General features: G+C 42.1%; 1 protein-coding gene across 5 annotated transcripts in view; it reads left to right on the plus strand.

Moving 5' to 3' along the window:
* SLC44A5 (solute carrier family 44 member 5) overlaps positions 1-13,836 on the plus strand; it is a 204,363-nt gene extending 190,527 nt beyond the window's left edge. For 4 of the 5 annotated variants that reach the window (XM_054038221.1, XM_054038223.1, XM_054038220.1 and 1 more), the window contains 4 exons: positions 2,386-2,456; positions 4,029-4,117; positions 4,866-4,950; positions 8,368-12,294. In XM_054038221.1, the coding sequence (XP_053894196.1) occupies positions 2,386-2,456; positions 4,029-4,117; positions 4,866-4,950; positions 8,368-8,480 (358 nt within the window). In that variant the 3' untranslated portion in view covers positions 8,481-12,294. Of the gene's footprint in view, positions 1-2,385; positions 2,457-4,028; positions 4,118-4,865; positions 4,951-8,367 lie in introns of all 5 variants that reach the window. The other variant, XM_054038222.1, reaches the window with a different exon arrangement.
* Positions 13,837-19,459: the final 5,623 nt, after the last annotated feature.

Here is a 19,459-nt window from a genome sequence, read left to right on the forward strand (position 1 = left end):
GTAGACAAGGCCTGTAGCTTGAAAGCTCGTCTCTTTCACCAACAGAAGTTGGTGCAATAAAAGATACTATCTCACCCACCTTGTCTCTTTAGTAAATTTTGTGGCAGAGATCTGAGATCAGATCAGAGCTCTAACGTATTTTTCACAAGAGTACAGTGGGAGATGCTGAAAGGTAGTCCCAGAGGTATGTGTCTCAGGGGGAGTTTGGAGAGCAAGCCTGACTTGTACTCACCCTACAGCGGCAGCTCTTGTCTGCAGAGCTGGGCATTACAACTTGGCACACAGGGTCGCAGCACTACTTAGGTTTGGCCTGTCCGCCCCACTGTAGATGAAGGCAGATGGGCCAAACCTGATTGGTACTGTGACTCCGTGCACCAGGTTGCAACACTACTCGATTTGGGGCCTAATCAAATATGTTTTTACAGCCATTTCCAAGATTTCACAGACTTTACTTAAATGCATGATTACCATGACCTCCATGAAAAAATGATAGCCCTAGCTATCGCTTCCACTTCTCTCCCTTATGCTACTGCTGTTAATCACCAAGAGCAATAGCTAGGAGCCAGGCAAATCTTATATTATTTTGAATTAGGATTTTCTACTCTGTATATTCTAGCTCTAATTCCTAACTCTGACAAGCTAATGATGGTTTGTTTTCTTTAATTTGGTTGTTGAATGTTTATTTCATGCTGGTACATTACATTACCATATACATAGCCTTCATTGTTGTCAAGTGTCTTGCAATACAAGTCTCATTTCCATGCCATGAGTCAGACAGGATTTTGATCAGAGGCTCCCTACAATAAGCCCCCATTCTGGCCTCCTTTCCTTCCTGTTGTTTTCAGTCTGATTACAAGGAAGACTGAGCAATGCAGGCTTACTGTCAATTTTTCTGACTCCTAGCATTCATTCACCTGGGGCTGAATTCCTGCTTTGAGATTGCCCCCTACTGTGCTGTGCTGAGACACCTCAACAAAGCCTTGAGGTTTCAGTGCATTCTGAAAGCAGAGACAATGTGGCTAGCAAGGAGTGAATGAAATGGACAAAAGTCTACTGACAGCATGCACAAATGCTGGGTCTCCTACGTTTTGGAGCCCAGTTCACCTCCTGCTAGGGCTGGCCTGCCCAGGATCCTGCTATGAAGAAAAGGCTGAAATAGAAAAATATGCTAATTTCTTTATCAACAAGAGCAACACCCAATTAATAGTTTTCAAGTGCTGTCAGCAGTTTTGCTGTCCTATGGCCCTGTTCAGCACTGTGCTGAGTACTCATAGACTTTAAGGTCAGAAGGGACCATTATGATCATCTAGTCTGACCTCCTGCACAATGCAGGCCACAAAATCTCACCCACCCACTCCTGTAGCAAACCTCTAACCTATGCCTGAGTTATTGAAGCCCTCAAATCGTGGTTTAAAGACCTCAAGGTGCAGAGAATCCTCCAGCAAGTGACCAGTGTCCCATTCTGCAGAGGAAGGTGAAAAACCTCCAGGGCCTCTGCCAATCTGCCCTGGAGGAAAATTCCTTCCCGACCCCAAATATGGCGATCAGTTAAACCCTGAGCATGTGGGCAAGACTCACCCGCCAGCACCCAGGAAAGAATTCTCTGTAGTAACTCAGATCCCACCCCATCCAACATCCCATCACGGGCCACTGGGCATATTTACCTGCTAATAACCAAAGATCAATTAATTGCCAAAATTAGGCTATCCCATCATACCATCCCCTCCATAAACTTATCAAGCTTAGTCTTGAAGCCAGATATGTCTCTTGCCCCCACTACTCCCCTTGGAAGGCTGTTCCAGAACTTCACTCCTCTAATGGTTAGAAACCTTTGTCTAATTTCAAGTTTAAACTTCCTAATGTCCAGTTTATATCCATTTGTTCTTGTGTCCACATTGGTACTAAGCTTAAATAATTCCTCTCCCTCCCTGATATTTATCCCTCTGATAGATTTATAAAGAGCAATTATATCTCCCCTCAGCCTTCTTTTGGTTAGGCTAAACAAGCCAAGCTCTTTGAGTCTCCTTTCATAAGACAGATTTTCCATTCCTTGGATCATCCTAGTAGCCTTTCTCTGTACCTGTTCCAGTTTGAATTCGTTCTTCTTAAACATGCTCTCACCTCTCATTGATTTCGTTAGGAGTTAAAGGTCCTTAGTCCCTCACAAGACTGGGCATTTAATAACCAGAATTCTAAAATGCTACCCTCCTTTATCGTCTCCATGTTGATTTCTTGCATTGTTATATTGTTGGCCAAAGGACCAGTGCAAGACAATGACTTTTCTGAGCCAATTTCATCAACTTTCCATGGATTTCATGGAATATGAAAAGAGTAGAGATGTTCTGTTTTGAGGTGCTCAAACACCGTTTGTCCTCTGTTGAATAGAGTTGCAGTGCTGGACAAAGTTACAGATTTCTTGTTGTTCCTTGGGAAACTTCTCGTTGCTGGCGGTGTAGGTAAGTCAGTTATTTCAATGTGATGTTGATTCTTATTCCCTACTAGCCTAGAATGCTAAACTTCTGTGCTCAGACAACACATCAAGGACTTGCTCTTGCAAACCTTGATACCATAAGTACTAATCACATGAGCAAAGAATTGCAGGATTGAGCCCAAAGAAGCATGTTTTCCCTCTCTTTTTTTTCATCTTACTTTGTGCATTTGACAGTATTTTTTGTATAGTCACTTCCACTGTTCTTGTGTGGGTGTGTGATGGCTGACATCTTAGTTGACACACTGGGGATTGAACTGGGGACCTCCAGAACTAAAAGCATAAGCCTCTACACCTTGAACTAAAGTAGTTTGCCTTTGACTGTAACAGACTCATATCCTCTGTGGATCTGGCAGAGAGGGGAACCTGTAGTATACCATCCCCAGTGTGTTACAGGTGCACATTCTTCCTCAGACCGTGCAAGAGGGTATTTATCAGCAGCAACAGCAGCACTGTAATTGAAACTGAACTGTCAGCAAGCTGCATGCAGGTGTGTGTACGGAGAGACGGGGTGGGCCTAAGCATCTTTTGTAGTGTTGCATTCAGGCCTGTCCAAAGGACCCTTCCGAACACAAGCAGGGGAGCAGACAAAATCTAACATTTTTACAGTTTTTACTTTCATACTAATAAAAGTCAGGACATACTCTTCAGTGTGCTGCGGCAGAAAACCGATTTTTTTTTTTTAATTGGTCCATTTCAAAAATTCAAGTTGACGGTGTCCCCTTCAGGCCTTTTAAATTGTCACAAGAGTTTCAAAACATGATTTCATTGATGCCCATCTTTTATATTTTGTGTATTTTTAAAAAAAATCCTAAATGGATTATTTTTTTACCAGCAGATGAAAATTAGAATTGAGACCAAATCTGTAATGTTTTTGTCATTACTATAGACTGACTTTCAAAATGGGAAGGCAAATGTGATTTGAAACTGTCTTTGAAATGTGAGCCATGAAATGCTGAAATTGATTCATGTTTTCCTCCTCCTTAAGGATACATTCTGTAGAATAATTCATTAACATGTCTTTTCTGTTCTGCGTAGCACAGATATGATGATGAATTAATGTATGTAGCTCTAGATTTATCATTAAGTGTATTTATCAATAGCTATGCCATTTCTATTTTTAATTTCAAATAGTTAAATATTCCTCCAAGAGGTGAAAGCTAAAGCCACAGGCTTTTGCTCACGTATGCTTTTTAATTTTTTTTTTCAAGATCAGTCTGATGGTCTTTTATATTATCATATATTTTTTGTATCATATATTATTTATTAGTTTTGATATAAAACCCAGTCTCACTCATGAAATAAAACAATTGAGTCAGGTCTTTCTGGCCCCACAAGTATCTTTATGACAATGCATTTATATGCCATTTCTGTTCTAGTCCGAATACAGATCCTGGGGATAATTGATATCTAGAGATTTATTGTTCAAAACCTCCTGAGTCTGTTTTCAGCTGTGCCTGTCTTACCCATTCTTCATGAGTGTTGAAGTCCCAGATACCTATGTGAATAACTAATGGCCTGTATTCTGTGCTTCTTACAGGTGTTCTAGCCTTCTTTTTCTTCACACATAGAATACCAGTGTTCACACAAGAAACCCCAACATTAAATTACTACTGGGTACCCCTGTTGGTAAGGATGCAGTTTACATTCTTAGGACACTGTGGGAGTTTTGAGGGGCAGCTCTGGGTCAGTTCTTGGGGAGCACTTACTGGCAACTGCATCTCCACCATCCTGTCAATGGGCGCAGCATCCTCTTCTGTGGCTAGCCAGCTCTGCCAAACTCCATCCCTCCCTGGCTCAGTTCAGGTAGCTTTGTACCATTATGGTGCTGCAGTGAGCCTCAAGGGACTTGGTACCTTCCGTGTGCAGGAGAATTAGGTTCCATGCCAGCTCTGCACAAACCTCCACACACAGCACTGGGGTAGACGATGGGGAACCAATTGCAGCATGTCTTTCTAAGGGATGAGGTCTACAGAGCAAAGAGAAAGCACTTGGCTCCTATGTAAATGCTTTCCCTGTGGATTCCCTCATAGATCTGGGGATATCTGCAGGTTGGATGGTGGGCCCTCTTTCTTGAAGGGGCAATCTGAGAGAACTCCATGAACTGAAACAGAGTTTCATAGCCCTTTAGTGGGTTTTCCTGCACTGGGAACAACATGATTCCAAGTTGCTGTCTTAGAAATTGGTAACAGGTGTATGTCACCACACACTGACTTTAATCTGTGATCTTTTGCCTCAGCAGCAAGCCTACTGCAGAGTTATGGAACTGTAAATAAATCCTTTCCTGTTGGTTTAGCAGACTGTCTTGTTTGTTCTTGTTCTTTGAGGTGATGTTGCCATGAATGTGTCAAATGTATGTGTTTGGGTTTTTTTGCAGACTGTCATTATTGGCTCTTACCTAATTGCACATGGGTTCTTCAGTGTCTATGCAATGTGCGTTGATACACTTTTCCTCTGCTTTTGTAAGTATTGAGTTCTCTTTCATTAACTCTCTTCTTCTGATGACATGCAGGTAAAGAGTCACCTTGTCAGTTTCCTTACAGAATTCACGTGACATGCTGGCATATTGTGGGAATAAGGAATTGCTGCTGTTCTTAATACAGGTGGTTTAATTTTACTGCCGAGGGGCTTGTAAAGCTCTGTGATCAGATATGCCTTCATTAGCCTATTTGCCAAGCTAGTGAAATGTATCTGGGGCTCACTGGGGTATCTGGCTTTTTGTTTATTAAATGTTTCCTAATTTTTACTAACACTTTGCTCCTGGGTGTTTTGTAACCAGACGTGTCCAGCAACAATTCACGCACACGTCTTACTAATGCCAATGGGCTTTGCACTCAGGTGTTCTCCTTCAGCAAATGCTTTATGTGGCTGATAACGTCACTGTCCTTTGGTTACATACTAATAACCACGACAAAAGCTTCATGCTGACTTAACATGAAATTACCTTAAAATACTATTTTAAAACTCTCAGTCCCGTGTGACCCCCATAACAAACAGTTGCTGACTCTTGAAAGGGAGGCGGTTAGGGGCATGTTTGACTTCTTGTTCAGGAATGCTCAAATTACCAGAGAAATCAATTGGTCTCAGTTTAGACCCTAAGTATAAGAACAAGGTGTGCTCGCTAAAGGGAACTCATTCCATTTGCCAGACTTAATAAAATTTAAAACCTAAAGATTGGATTCTACTGTAATGGGAGCAGTAGAGTAGACCTTGGCAGGTCAGAGCAGGAGTACATTGCACTGGTTAACATTGCATCTGGCTGCATTATTTGACTGTGCTAACTAGTCAAATAGTCCCTATGGCCAAGGGTTCCTAAGTGCATATTGTGGCAGTGGGACCTTGAAGCAGGTAAGCACGACTAAGGGCTTAATTGCCTCCCCCACCTCCTATCTGGATACATTCTCTAACTCCTCTGAAATCTAGCCCCATTGTTAGAAACAAAGTACAGTAACTCCTCACTTAACGTTGTAGTTATGTTCCTGAAAAATGCAACTTTAAGTGAAACAATGTTAAACGAATCCAATTGTCCGTAAGATTTAATGTAAATGCGGGGGGTTAGGTTCCAAGGAAATTTTTTTGGGGCAGACAAAAGGCATTATACTTTATACTGTACTGTACTGTGGTTGGGAAGTGCCCCTGGCTTACCCCACACAGGCACAGCCCGCTGCAGGCAAGGACGCTAGGAAGCACCTTTGCAGCAGCAGCAGCAGCTTCCCCAGAGAACAGGCTTGGATTTTGCCGGGAATGCTCCAGGCCCGCCTCTTCCTGTCCCCACTGCACTCCAGGCCCACCTCTTCCCACCCCCACTCCACATCCCTCCCCCCCCCCCCAAAGTCCTAAGCACCGCCAGACAGCTGTTTGGCAGTGCTTAGAACTTTCTAGGAGGGAGGGAGAGGAGTGGAGATGCGGGGCTTCCCGCTCCTGCCCCTCCCTCCCAGAAAGTCCTAAGCCCAAAGTGCTGGGAGGGAGGGGGAGGAGCAGGGAAGCCCCACATCTCCACTCCTCCCCCTCCCTCCCAGAAAATCCTAAGAGCCGCTAAACTGCTGTTTGGCGTTGCTTAGGACTTTCTGGGAGGGAGGGAGAGGAGCAGAGACACAGCGCTTCCCCACTCCTGCCCCTCCCTCCCAGCACTTCGCGCTTAGGACTTTCTAGGAGGGAGGGGCAGAAGTGGGGAAGTCCTGCATCTCCATTCCTCCCCCTCCCTCCCAGAAAGTCCTAAGTGGCTCCAAACAGCTGTTTGGTGGTGGGGGAAACACTGGGAGGGATGGGGAGGTGGTGGAGAAACAGAACTTGTGCAATGCTCCCTTGTAAAGTCGCTGCTCTTCCACAGAATCTTACAAGCAGGCAGCCAAACAATGTTATAAGGGAGCATTGCACAACTTTAAATGAGCATGTTCCCTAATTGAGCAGGGACGTAACATTGAAACAACGTTAAGTGGGACAACGTTAAATGAGTTACTGTAGTGAATTGGACCCCAAGCTTAGCCCTTGCTGCCTGGAGCCTCCTTTCCCTTGGAACAGGCCAGAACACCAGTGACACAGGACTTGGAGCACACTGGCATGCCGGGGGTGATACAGAATAAAGTAAATCAAAACCATTTCCTGACCTCCTCCTACCACCTTTAATAACCATCTGTATTTATTTATTGCAATGGGCCCTGTTTCTCCTTTCACAGCAATGTAAATCAGGAGTAATCCACTGATGTGAGAGAGGAATCAGAGAGGAGGTGTTTAGAGACTCACAAAAATCAATCAGTTTCCTTCTCCATTTGATCACAAGACTTAGATGAACAAATACTTTGTCTTGGAGCAGAGAATTAGATGTCAGGAGACATGAGTTTTTTTTATTTTGAGCTGTGCCACTGACTCATTTTGTGACATTTAGGCTGAATCCTGCAAAATGATCTGCACAAGCAGCCCCATGCAGATCACATGGCTCAAGGTCTCATTTTTCCTATCAGTAAAATGTTCATCTATCTTTGCAAACTGGTTGGGATCCTTGCATGAAAGGGTCTGTACACATGCAAAATATTAGTTTATTAGTGCAATCAAGGCACAGCAAATCTATTCAGTCTTGAGCATTCTTTAGAAGAGTACAAATCATTTTTTTATAATTTGAGGTATAATATTAATAACCAGCAGTAACTCATGTCACAGCTCTGAAGATATCTCCTAGTTTTCACTAGATCATTCACTGTTTAATGTCTCTTTTGGGGGGAGAGGGAAGGTAGAAGGGAAATGCATTAATATTAATGGGAAAATTAATATTTTCTTGTATGGCAAAACTCTGAGTCTCTATGCCATTATTCAAAACTTACATTTCACTCTGCTTCCCATGTCATATACAGCTTGTATTATGGGAGCAAAATTGTGCACTTATGGGGTCAGATTTTCAAAAAAGCTCTGCTTCCTTTTAGGGATGGATTTTCAAAAGTGCTCAAAACCCAGCAGTTTCTTGTATGGCACTTTTGGCCAGATTTTCAAAAAACTAAACACCTACAATACCAGGCTCTTCTGGCCATAGTTGTGTGTGCTGAGCACTTCTGAAAATTCCAGTGCAATTTTTAAACAAAAGAACTGGAAGAATTAAAAGGATTGATGTGCATGACTTTAGAATGTCAATGTAGCCCTCCACTGATGTTTGTCGGTTTTGGTGTAAAACCTCCTCTGATTTGGAAAAAAGTGGAACTTGGAGCTTTTTCCAGTGTCCACCAGCAACTTAACACTGCAGCTAAATTGTCTGGTATCAGATTTTCTAATGTTGGTTTTTCTGCTTTCTCTCTTGTTCAATTCTCTACCCTTTTATGTTCGTTTGTTCATTTTTTGTTTGATTGCACTGCTGCTTGCTGCTTTGGCTGCTTTTGCTGATGCAAATTCAGGTGAAGATTTGGAAAGAAATGATGGATCCACAGCAAAACCGTACTACATGTCAGCTAGTCTGCACCGAATTCTGGGAAAGAAGGAACTAAGCCCTAAGAAGGCAATGGGATAACTTTAAAAAATTGCTGAAAATCAAAACAATGTCACTTTTAAGTGGGATGTGTATAAACTAGGCAAAAGTTAAAACTGTGAATGATGCTTCTGGTTGATGGGTGATTCTTTTTCTTTTTGCTTGTATCTAAAATCAATTAGCAATTTGGTAACATCTAACTAGATAGGGAAATGCTTAAACTAAGAGCTGTGAAACAAGGCCACGTTTTAGTTTATAGAGTGCCTATGAAAAAGGAAAATGTAAATTTGAATCTTTTTATCCATAGCTAATGGTGTTTTAATAACTTTTGTAACACAGGTTGCTGTTTCAAATGACAGCTGTTTTGATAACATTTCTTTTTTTATAAGTGTATCTTTGTAAATGATATTCAGGCAATTTTTGAAAGCACTACAATGTAACCTAATTAGCCATAAAAATAGATCAAGAGACTCTAGCAAACCAGCAGATGGTACTAAATTTGTAAATATGGTGCTATGGTTGTATTTTTACTGTACAAGCTGGTTGGCAGCGATTTAAACTGTGATTATATATGTACTAATAGTTCCCTACATAGATCTTTTGATCACCTCTATTACAAACTGTATATGTTAATAAATGAGAAAGGGGTATCACACAGGTTCAGTCTCAAAGAAGGTAGCTAGAGTAGACTACAGCTAAAACTGCTTTATAGTGAAATCTGTTATAACATAACCCCTTTTAGAACAGAAGTTGGGTTAAACATTAACCTCCATTGAAGGAGTGTTCCACTGTACCTGAAGAACGTGGTTTGTGGTTCCCACAACCTTTCTATTTCCATCTGGTGCAAGATGAAAAATGTATAGCTTTCAGCTGATGTGAATGGGAGATGCCCTTGTATTAGTATCCCCTGTGCCTAATGGTTCTATGATTTTATTCTACATGATGTTGAGGTTGAGCTCCACCTGCAGTATGGAAAGGAAAAACTGAAATGCAGCCATTTTCCTTAGAGGCAAGTCTTCATGGCCCTCTATAAGCTCCAAGGAATTCTTATTTCCTGTGTCCATCCCAGATGGGCTTCCTCCCTCCTTCCACAGGCTGAATGCACTGTCTCTGTGGGACTCTCCGCTCCTGTTAGCCCATGGAGTAAGTGGCCAGGGCTAGAAATAAAATCTGAGTCTCTCACCTGATAAAGCAGAGCACTAATTATTTAGACCAAGGAGCCAGGCCCATAATGTTTGGTGTATGTTTAAATCATTAAAGTTGCTTGGTTATAAATGCAAAGACTAGTAGTAGCTTTATACTATTGGTGTAATACATGTTAGTTTTACACTGAGGGCTTATTTACATGGTGCCAGCAAAGCGCACTAGAGGGGTGTGATTTGTAAAGCGTTTTAATGTGTTGCACCCTAACTGCCCTGGGTAGACCTGCTGATACACTCTAAAAGGACTATAGAATATCAGGGTTGGAAGGGACCTGAGGAGGTCATCTAGTCCAACCCCCTGCTCAAAGCAGGACTAATCCCCAGACAGATTTTTGCCCCAGATCCCTAAATGGCCCCCTCAAGGATTGAAGTCACAACCCTGAGTTTAGGAGGCCAATGCTCAAACCACTGAGCTATCCCTCCAGGAATATGTTACGGCAAACTAGGTTCCTTTTAGAGCACACCAGCAGGGTCTACACGGAGCCGTTAGAGTGTAATACATTAGAGGGTTTTATAAATCACACCTATCTGGTGCTGTGTAGGCAAGCCCTAAACCCCAAATTCTGCAAGCCTTCTGTGCATGGAACTACCACTGAAGTCAATGACAGTTCCACTTGTGCAGGGCTCACAGGATCAGCCCTACGTTTTATCTGGGGATTTGTGAAGAGTAATACAAAGAATTCATGATTACTGTAAGTAGGAGGAATGGGGTAACCTTTCAAGATGATGTTACTTTTGTGACTGGGGCTAAAAATACTTTAACCTATTTAAATACTAATGTAGAATAATTGTTGTAAAGTTTAAGGGGGCCCAATGGGCCAGCATCCCAGGAGCATCTAGAAATCCAAAGCCAGTGAGGCTACGTTCTAGCCTTCATGGGCTACAGAATTTTGAATTAAGTATTCCATGGCAGTCCTCAGCGTCAGAACACAGGGGCAGGTTCTTTTCCAGTTGGCTGAAGATTCAGTCATATGGGAAAGAATTTTTAAGAGCCCATACTTTGCTCTCCGGAGGCAGCTCCATTTCCAAGGTCAACCAAGAAACAAGGGTTGGTGTAATACATCCTGCACTTGGGTGAATGGGAGGGGAGTAGGAAATTCCCATCATGCCTGAGTAATTTTGTTTATTAATACTAGCCATAGGTTGAATCAGTTGACTACAGGTGAGTTATTCCACCCATATGTTGGAGTAACTCCTGGGGAATGGAAGGATCTTAAGATCACATGGCCTATGCTTTCAAAAGTGACTAGTGTTTTTGAAGGCCTTGATTTTTGAGTGTCCCTCTTGAGACACTTTAAAGGAGCCTGGCTTTCAGAAAGTGCTGAACACCCACTCTTTGAAAACCAGGCTCTTTTACAAGGCTTTTCAAATTGGGTATCCAAAAATTGAGAAGCAAAAATGCAAGTTTCTTTTGAAAATTTAGGCTAGAATGAACTGTTTGGGCTGCGTGCAATCATTCCATCACCTAAAAGTCTGCTGATCTGCTATTCTAGATCAGGCCCCAATGTAATATAGGATGGTACTGTAATTAGTTCATTAATTTGCACCCAGAAAGACTGAGCAGAGCCATCTATAGTTCTGCAGTGGATTGAAGAGTTTTACTGGGTGCTCTATTGAAAAGGCGTATTTCTAAGTAAAATGCGCTTTTTGCCATATGAATGTAACCGTAGAGTTTAATATGACATAATAGAATATGAATATGACATAATAGAAATAGTAATAGTCATATGATTAGAAGTTTTCTTAATAAACCTATGCATTTGCTAGAAGAATTTCTAAAAGTTTTAAACTGAATTGATTGTTTATATACCATAGATATATATCTAAAGTTCCTCCATTCATTACTATTTTGTGAGAATTAATTTAGACTATAAATTTACAGTGTTTCTGAGAAGAGCATTTAAAAGCCATTTTTTAAAATGAAGCAATTAAGAGAACTGTGAAAATGCAAAGCAATATCGCTTAAATTCTCCAGTCAATCAGCTGAAATACTTTTTAAAATTATTTAAAATTAAAATTGGTAAAAGAGAACTGAATATTTTGGAATAATGTAGGCAGAAATTATTACAAATATTAATTTGCAAAATAAATCATACTTTTTTAAAATAATGATTCCTAACTAATCCTTTGGGCCAAATTCTGCCAATTTATGACCTACGCAATCCCTGTGAATTCAGTGAATTTGGCACTTTACTCTGTTATTTGCTTAAACATGAAGATAAAACTTAATTACTGTGTACTTCCTCACTTTAGGGAAGTGGAATATTGGGCTAAGTATGGTATGTTAAGATTGTTTATTATATAGGTTTTGATCCTACACCCACTTAAGTGAGTGGGAAAATTCCCATTGATTTCAAAGGGTAGAGACAGGCCCATATAGTGACAAAAGGCTGATTATTATTCTAGCTGTTTACAGTATAATAAATGCCAAAACATCAAGTATTGAAATAAACCTAGAAAGCTAAGAGAGCTGTTGTGCATTAAGAGTTCAGCAGGTGGTGCTATTACTTTTCTTATTGTACTGCTTTGATCATTTACTTTGTACCATTCTTCCTCCTAGTGGAAGATTTAGAAAGACATGATGGCTCTGCAGAAAGACCCTATTATATGAGTAAATCTCTCTTGAAGATTTTGAACAAGCCGAATGTAGAAACCAAGAGACATTAGAAAATACCCAGTGTTGTAACCACCCAATCTTGTTGGATTTAGTCCTGGTTTGATGCATTGTCTTCCCAACACTGTATTAATTGTCGGCTTTTATTTGCATGTTTTATACCAAAGCTTCTATGTAAAGCCATCAGAATTGGTAAGGAAACTGTTTAAAAAACAAAAAACCCAAGATGCAACGATTTTTATACTGAGATTTGTTTTTTTTGTTTTTTTTTTTTTTTCCAAGTTGTATTTAGCTTTTAATTCTAGTGGCTTGGATGTTTTGAAGATGCTGAATATTCTTTTAAATATAAGCATTTAAAAATATGAAATGTTTTCCTGTTGCATATTCTGGTATAGGACAGTAAAAAGATTTCAGAAATCATCCTATTAAGCTTATTCTAAAAAGAGGTTCTTTAAATATCTTTCTGAAAATAAATGATCATAAAAATGATTAGACTTAACAGTTTGTCTCTGTATTGTAGTATAGAACTTCAGTCTTTAAACTATTGCCAGTCACCCAGCCTCTATGACAAAAGTGCCTTACTGGCTGTTATTATTACCCAGCTTATATTTTAAAGTTTACATACATAATTTAAACCACAAATTGCTAGATAGGAAAAACAAGACTCTTCCAGCTTAGTTGAAATGAAGTGATATAAAATCAACTGCATTTTAAATACATTTGACAATTTTGCTAAATACTGCAGCATGCACAATTTCCCTGTTACTGTTGTCAGATCATGAGTATTTTATGCTCCAAAAAAGAAAGTAAAAGAGAATGTTTTTGTTACAAAAAGAAAATCATGTAAGACTGTTTGGTTTGCTTTAGTGAACTTTTCTAAATCTAATTTAGGGGATGCTGAACTCTTTAACTGGGGGCCCTATTTTGTCTTCAGCTTCAGAGATAGCCCATTGTATTTAGATAATTGAAGGTAGAATTGGGCCCTTGGTATTTAAAATAGAATGAAAAGGGAAGTTAGTAGATATCTGTTACACCAATGTTATATATGTTTTTTAGGTTCCCAAATGTAAAGTAGATGCTTCATTTTAAGACTGATTATTTACTATTCTGGAAGTGTTTTATAAATGACCTTTAATTTTCTAACTTTTTATACAGATTATTGGAATATAAGTGCTTCATGTTTAAAATTACTAGTGCTATTAATATAAAAACTGATTGTCTGTTACTATATGTTACAGAAGGGTCCATAAGCATTTATTTCAAATATGTACATGTAAAATCACAAAAAGACAATTTAAAAGTTGAGAAATGAGAGAGAAGTAACTGTCATTTTCACTTATCACATTTTTCATTTTAATGTGACTTTTAGAGATTTATCATTTTCATGCCAAAACCAAACTAATGTGAGCACATGACAGTCTGAGCTCTAAAACCTGTTTGCTTCTGCTGTGCAGAAATATTGGGAATGTATTGTTTAAATATCTTTGATAACTAAAATGTTTAATATTTAATGAAATTTGTTGTTACTTATTGTTTTACAGCTCTTGGGGTTTGTTCTAATAAAGATTTAGATATAAAAGAAGGATGCCTTTGTGCTGTTGCTTTTATTTTGGTGTGTGGCTTTTTAGGTAAATCCCTTCATGAAAACTCACTGGAAAAATATTTTAGTTAGATTTATACCGTACTACACCACACAAGTGCACCCATCTCATGTCCTGGGCGCCACTGACATCTCAATACATCTCCTTAAATAAACAGACTCCAGCAATTACCTGCAGATAGTACAGCCTTGGCAGCAACATGATCACCAGCAAAATCACTCCCAGAATGATGCATCATTGCAATGTGGCGATTAGGAGTATTCAGCTCTTGGCTCAATCCAAGAGCTCTCCTTAATTTGATTTATTTATATGTGTTTTAGCACATGCTTTTTCAAGCCTCTTAGTATCTTAAAAAAAAATTTGAAGGATCAATATCCATAACATGAAAGCTACTAGACTGACACTAAAGTAAATGAGTGGTGAACTGAAAATCCAGAGGTGATAGGAAGATTTAGTATTATTATTTATATTGCACTAGTGAGTAGGGCTCTCGATCAAAGATTGGGGCACACTGCAAACACATAACAGAAAGACAGATCCTGCCCAGAAGATCTTACACTCTAAGTAAAGAGCCTAATGTCCTTACTTCAGTTACTCCATTATCATGAAGGGGACAGGAAATTCCAGTTAATATGGATGGACAAATTTCCCTTTAATAAAGTGGCAAAATTTCTGTGAGAAACTAAATAGGACAAAGCTCATAAGACCTGTGGCTCTTGCCACAGCCTCAGGATTGGATCCAAAGCATTCTCATTCAAGGGATATTTGACTTTAGAAAAGGTGACTGAGAGGCAGGAAATGTTTGGTATGGAGTGTTGTATTGTTCTCTGGTTTATTACACACCATTTATTAAACTATGTGTGGGTATCAGACCCAAATAATCAGTGATTTTAAGAACACTGTGGCAATCCAAGATGGAGTCTGGAAACTGTCATCTTGTGACTCCATCATGTGACCCTCTGTACACAGTCAGTCTGGTCTGGATAAAACTGGCCTGAACGGGTTTTTCCCGCTACTGGGCGAGCCCCAAGATTCCATCACCTCAGACTGTTTCCTGCCTTTCTACGGATTGTACCATGTTTTCCCGCCATAGATTCTATAAAAGAACTGTGATCGTAGGCTGATGGTGCCTGAGCTTCACACTCACAGGGAAGAGCTGCTGCACCACTGGGTTTGTTTGTTATATAGCTATTAGTCATTTACATTTACCCCTTCCCTAGCTGTGTAATAATATCCCCTAATACATTTACCTGTTTGTTTTGAACCTTATCTCTTGTCAGTTATATTTATTGGGCACCACACAAGGGGAGAGGGGAGGAGATCTGCACTAGTCCGCCAGTGACAGATATGGCAGAGAGCCTTTTTTTGTTTCTATTCCGATACCGACACCACTTTACGCATTCAGAGTTATCTTGGCTCCCCTTTGAGATAACAGAAATAAGCCCAAACCTGGGCATCTACAGAAGACATGTTGCAAGACCCATCTATTTTCCAAAGCTTTCCCGCAATAGCAGAAGACTAGGAAACGCTAACATTTTTTAGAACCAAAAAGAACAAAACAACTTGAGCTTCTGGAACTTGATAGATGTGAAGAGCCTACCCTGTTCATTGTCAAAGCTCCTGAGGCACCTATATTTCAGAGCCCGGGGCATACACACTGCTGCCCCATTCTAGATGTCGGGATGCCTATGTCCCACTATACCCTAGAACAATTTGTGAATGGGTGTAGGGTTGCCAACAGTCCCTTATTACAAAGGACGTCCCTCGGAGGTGCTGAAACTAGAGGCAGCACTTCCAGATTGAAGTGGCTTCCATCATATTCAGGGTTTACAGTTTGGTTCAATGGCTCTCAGCACCCCAACTATACAAATTGTTCCAGCACCCCCGATGTCCCTTCTTTTTCCAGCTCTGTACAACAAGATTGGGAGTTGATGAGTGCTGCAAAAAGCAGCAAGAAATACCCCTAGTGAATGTAGGTGAGAACTGCTTAGTAGTAATTATTAATAATATTATAATAATATCACAAGGTGGAGTGAGGCTGGAGGGGAGGGATAGCTCAGTGGTTTGAGTATTGGCCTGCTAAACCCAGCATTGTGATTTCAATCCTTGATGGGGCCATTTAGGGGTCTGAGGCAAAAAAAATAGTTGGGGATTGGTCCTGCTTTGAGCAGGGGCTTGGACTAGATGACCTCCTGAGGTCCCTTCTAACCCTGATATTCTATGATTGGAGTGCTAAGAAATCAGTCTCTTATTTTTGAAATACAATGTTGGCAACCTGAGGTGGAAGATAAGTATTTGGCCACCTATGTCGCATGCAGGGCCTGATCCTGTAAAGACACATCCTCTGCTCACACCTACCAGAGCAGGCCCCATTCAAAACCTAGCCGCCAGAAGAGCAGGTGCTGCTGCTGCCTAACTTATGACCCAATGGTCGAAGCATTTGCCTGGAGTGTGTAAGACGCCAGTTCAACTCCCTTTTCCACCCCTCATTCTCCCGAGGGGGCAAATGGCTTCGAGTAGGGGGTCTCCCACGTCTCAGGACAATACTCTAGCCATTGGGCTATGGAACAGTCTGATACCCCTCACTCTCTCTGGTTGAAGCTGTTCCATATGCCATAATTAATGGAGCACAGGAAATGGACTGGACAGTCATTGGTAGAGCCCTGCATCCAATCCGCGATCCACAAAAATAATCTGTGAATATCTGCATCCGTGGGTGCAGATATCCGTGAGTTTGCAGGGCTCTACACTGGGGGCTGGGCTGAAGCTCCGAGGCATGCCTCCTGCCAGAGCCCGGGTGGGGAGCCCCCATGGCATCGCAGACCCTCCACCTGCTCTCGGCCACATGGGGAGCCTGGGGAGTGGGGACATGGCAGGGGGCTGCTCTCAGCCCTCCCCCCCACACACACACACCACGGGCAGGTGGAGGGTCCACAGCGGCTTCCCATGGCTCCCCGATTGGGCTCCACACTGGCCTGGCTGGGGGGAGGGGGGAGACCTGTGGAGCTGCCTGAAGGCTGCTCAGGCCCCCCTGCCCTCAGGTGGAGGGTCTGTCACAGCTCCCCACAGCTGCCTGCCCCGCTCTAACTGGCTCTAGGCCAGCATGGAGCCCAACCGGGGAGCTGTGGGGAGCCGCGACAGACCCTCCACCTGCCTGTGCAGGGAGTGGGGGTGGGGCTGACAGCTGCCCCCCGCCCAGTGTCCCTGCTCCCCAGACTTCTCCCCCCTCCCCCCCAGGGTAGGTGGAGGATCCGTGCTGTGGTTCCTCAGCGCAGCCCACCTGGCTCTTCCCGTCAGAGTCCAGCGTGGATACAAAATTTGTATCTGCATCCGCGCTGCTATCTGCAGAAATAGTCCGTGGATATAAAGCAGATACCAGCAGATTTGCAGGGCTCTAGTCATTGGGCCAGAGAGAGAGAGGGACTCTGGCATCCAGTATGTTCACAGAGGCCAAATAGGTGCTTCATTTTATGATGCATTTACTGTTTTAAATAAACTTCCTCCAGTGTTCTAGCCCCTTCAGTGCCCTGAGTAGAGTGCAGCAAGAGGCACTGGTGTCATCCATCCATTGAATGTCTAGAGCAGTGCCAAGGGCTGCACATACTCAGAGACTGTCTTTTTAGTCCTCTGGACTAAGGCACTTAGAAGTCTCAGTCTCAGAGCAGCCTCAATTTGGAGTTCCTCCCCCACCTCAGGAGCAGCACCAGGGGCTCAGCAGGGGAAAGCAGAGGCAGAGGGAGTGAGGCAGAGACTGGCTAGTGTGGGATTTCAAAGAGTGAGCAGGTAGGGGCCTCTCACAAAGGAGAAAAGGGGAAGCTGTGGGGCCTGTGTCTTGGTGAAGTAGCATGTGGTAGGGGAAAGGGAAAGCAAGGGGGGGCCTGTGACTTGGTGAGGGGAGGTGAAAGGGGAAGCAAGTGCATGGCATAGGTAGGGTGTGGGGTTGCCTGCTCATTTTCAGGAGGAGAAGGGAAACAATTGCAGCAAGAAAGCTGTTGTGCAAAGGGCAAGGGCCCCAAATCCTTCAGCTGGATGGGGATTGTATTTGGGAGAAGCGATTGTGTGGGGGGAGGAGTATAGAGCAATGGTATCTAATTGCCAGCCCCAGCACCACCACTCACTTTGGGCACCAGCCTCTGCTGCTAATTACAGCAGAAACACAAATGCTGAAGACAGCTGGTAGATCTGCGTTAACTCACCACTTCAGATGTTCTTCCCATTAAAACAACACTTCAGACAGACTTCCTTCTAAAGTGCAAGCCTGGAGCCTGATCCTGCACACACTTACTGTCAGGTGGAGCGCTTACCATGGTGAGTAGTTCCCGTGACTCTTGGCGGTAAGCAACAGATCTGGTAGTGAGTGTTTGCAGGATTAGATCCTTGATCAGCAACAGTGGCCATGTATGTGCTTTTACTTTTACAGATGGTACCTCAGGAAATTGCTCTTTAACCAGGATCAGCAATATCGCACACTATCTAGTTCTTAAGCCGAGACCATGATTTATAAATTGTATCTTGGCTTGAGATAGTAATAGTAATATTTTCTCTGGTCTTGATGTACAAGTCCTTAGTGGATAGCAGTACTATCCCATCTCAGAACTATCCCTTATTGCAGCAGGTACTGATTAGCATAACCTTGGGTAACCATCACAGCTAGGAGGCAAAGGACTAAATAGGCAAGGAGACTAATACCACCATTTTACCTGCTCCAAGTCCGGGCTGAGACACATTGACATTGTAGGAGGAGGACGCTGGCTATACGACTGCCTGGGCCATGTTTGTTTTCTGGCCAAACAGAGGAATCCAGGGCCAGATCCCCAGCTGGTGTAAAAAGGCACCTCACCACCGAAGGCAATGAGCTTTGTTCATGTATACCAGCTGAGGGCAGGCTCTGGGCCTCAGTCTTTGGCACTGTGCATAGAACAACTAACTACAAGTTTAGAGATGGGAAAAATAAATATGATTTCCTCTCTTCTGGCTTTTACAGGCTTTACTCTGGAGTTGTATGTCTCTGAGTTTTGCACAGTTTACGTGCTAGAGATGAGAGTAAAACTGCCACATGAGCAACATTATTACTCATGTACTGCCTGCTATGAAATCATGTGCTTCCCAGCAGGGAAGGAGAAACAGGGTAAGCATAATTCAAAAGGGATGGGCTGTGTCTCGAACTGGATTTTAGCAGAGGCAATGTAGCAAAGCACACTGGCATTTCTGTAGAGGAGGTAGTGGCTCATTACAGATGCAGGAGCAGAGAGAAGAGCAGGCAGTTCAGAGTCAAGGATAACACCAAAGATCTGGACAGTGAAGGCACCAGGGAGGTCTAAGTATCAAAAATTGAGTTTTGGTTCAGGAAGCGCCTGGTTTTGAGATGTGGCTGGGTTGAAGTGCAGCAACCCAGGCCTTGGCTAGGCTATGCTGACAGTGGGGAGAGGAAGAGGCAAACCAACACAGTGGAGATAACCTTCAATTTTAAACTTTACAAAGGAAAAGCCAGAAATTTGGCAGGAACAATAATATATGAATAATAATAGAATATAAATAACAGAGTCGCATCAAATACTTTCTCAGGGAAATAATAAACTGTAATTTACCATCACAATAAAAGAA

This window comes from Malaclemys terrapin, chromosome 8 (genome assembly GCF_027887155.1).
Source record: "Malaclemys terrapin pileata isolate rMalTer1 chromosome 8, rMalTer1.hap1, whole genome shotgun sequence".
Lineage (NCBI taxonomy): Eukaryota > Metazoa > Chordata > Testudines > Emydidae > Malaclemys > Malaclemys terrapin.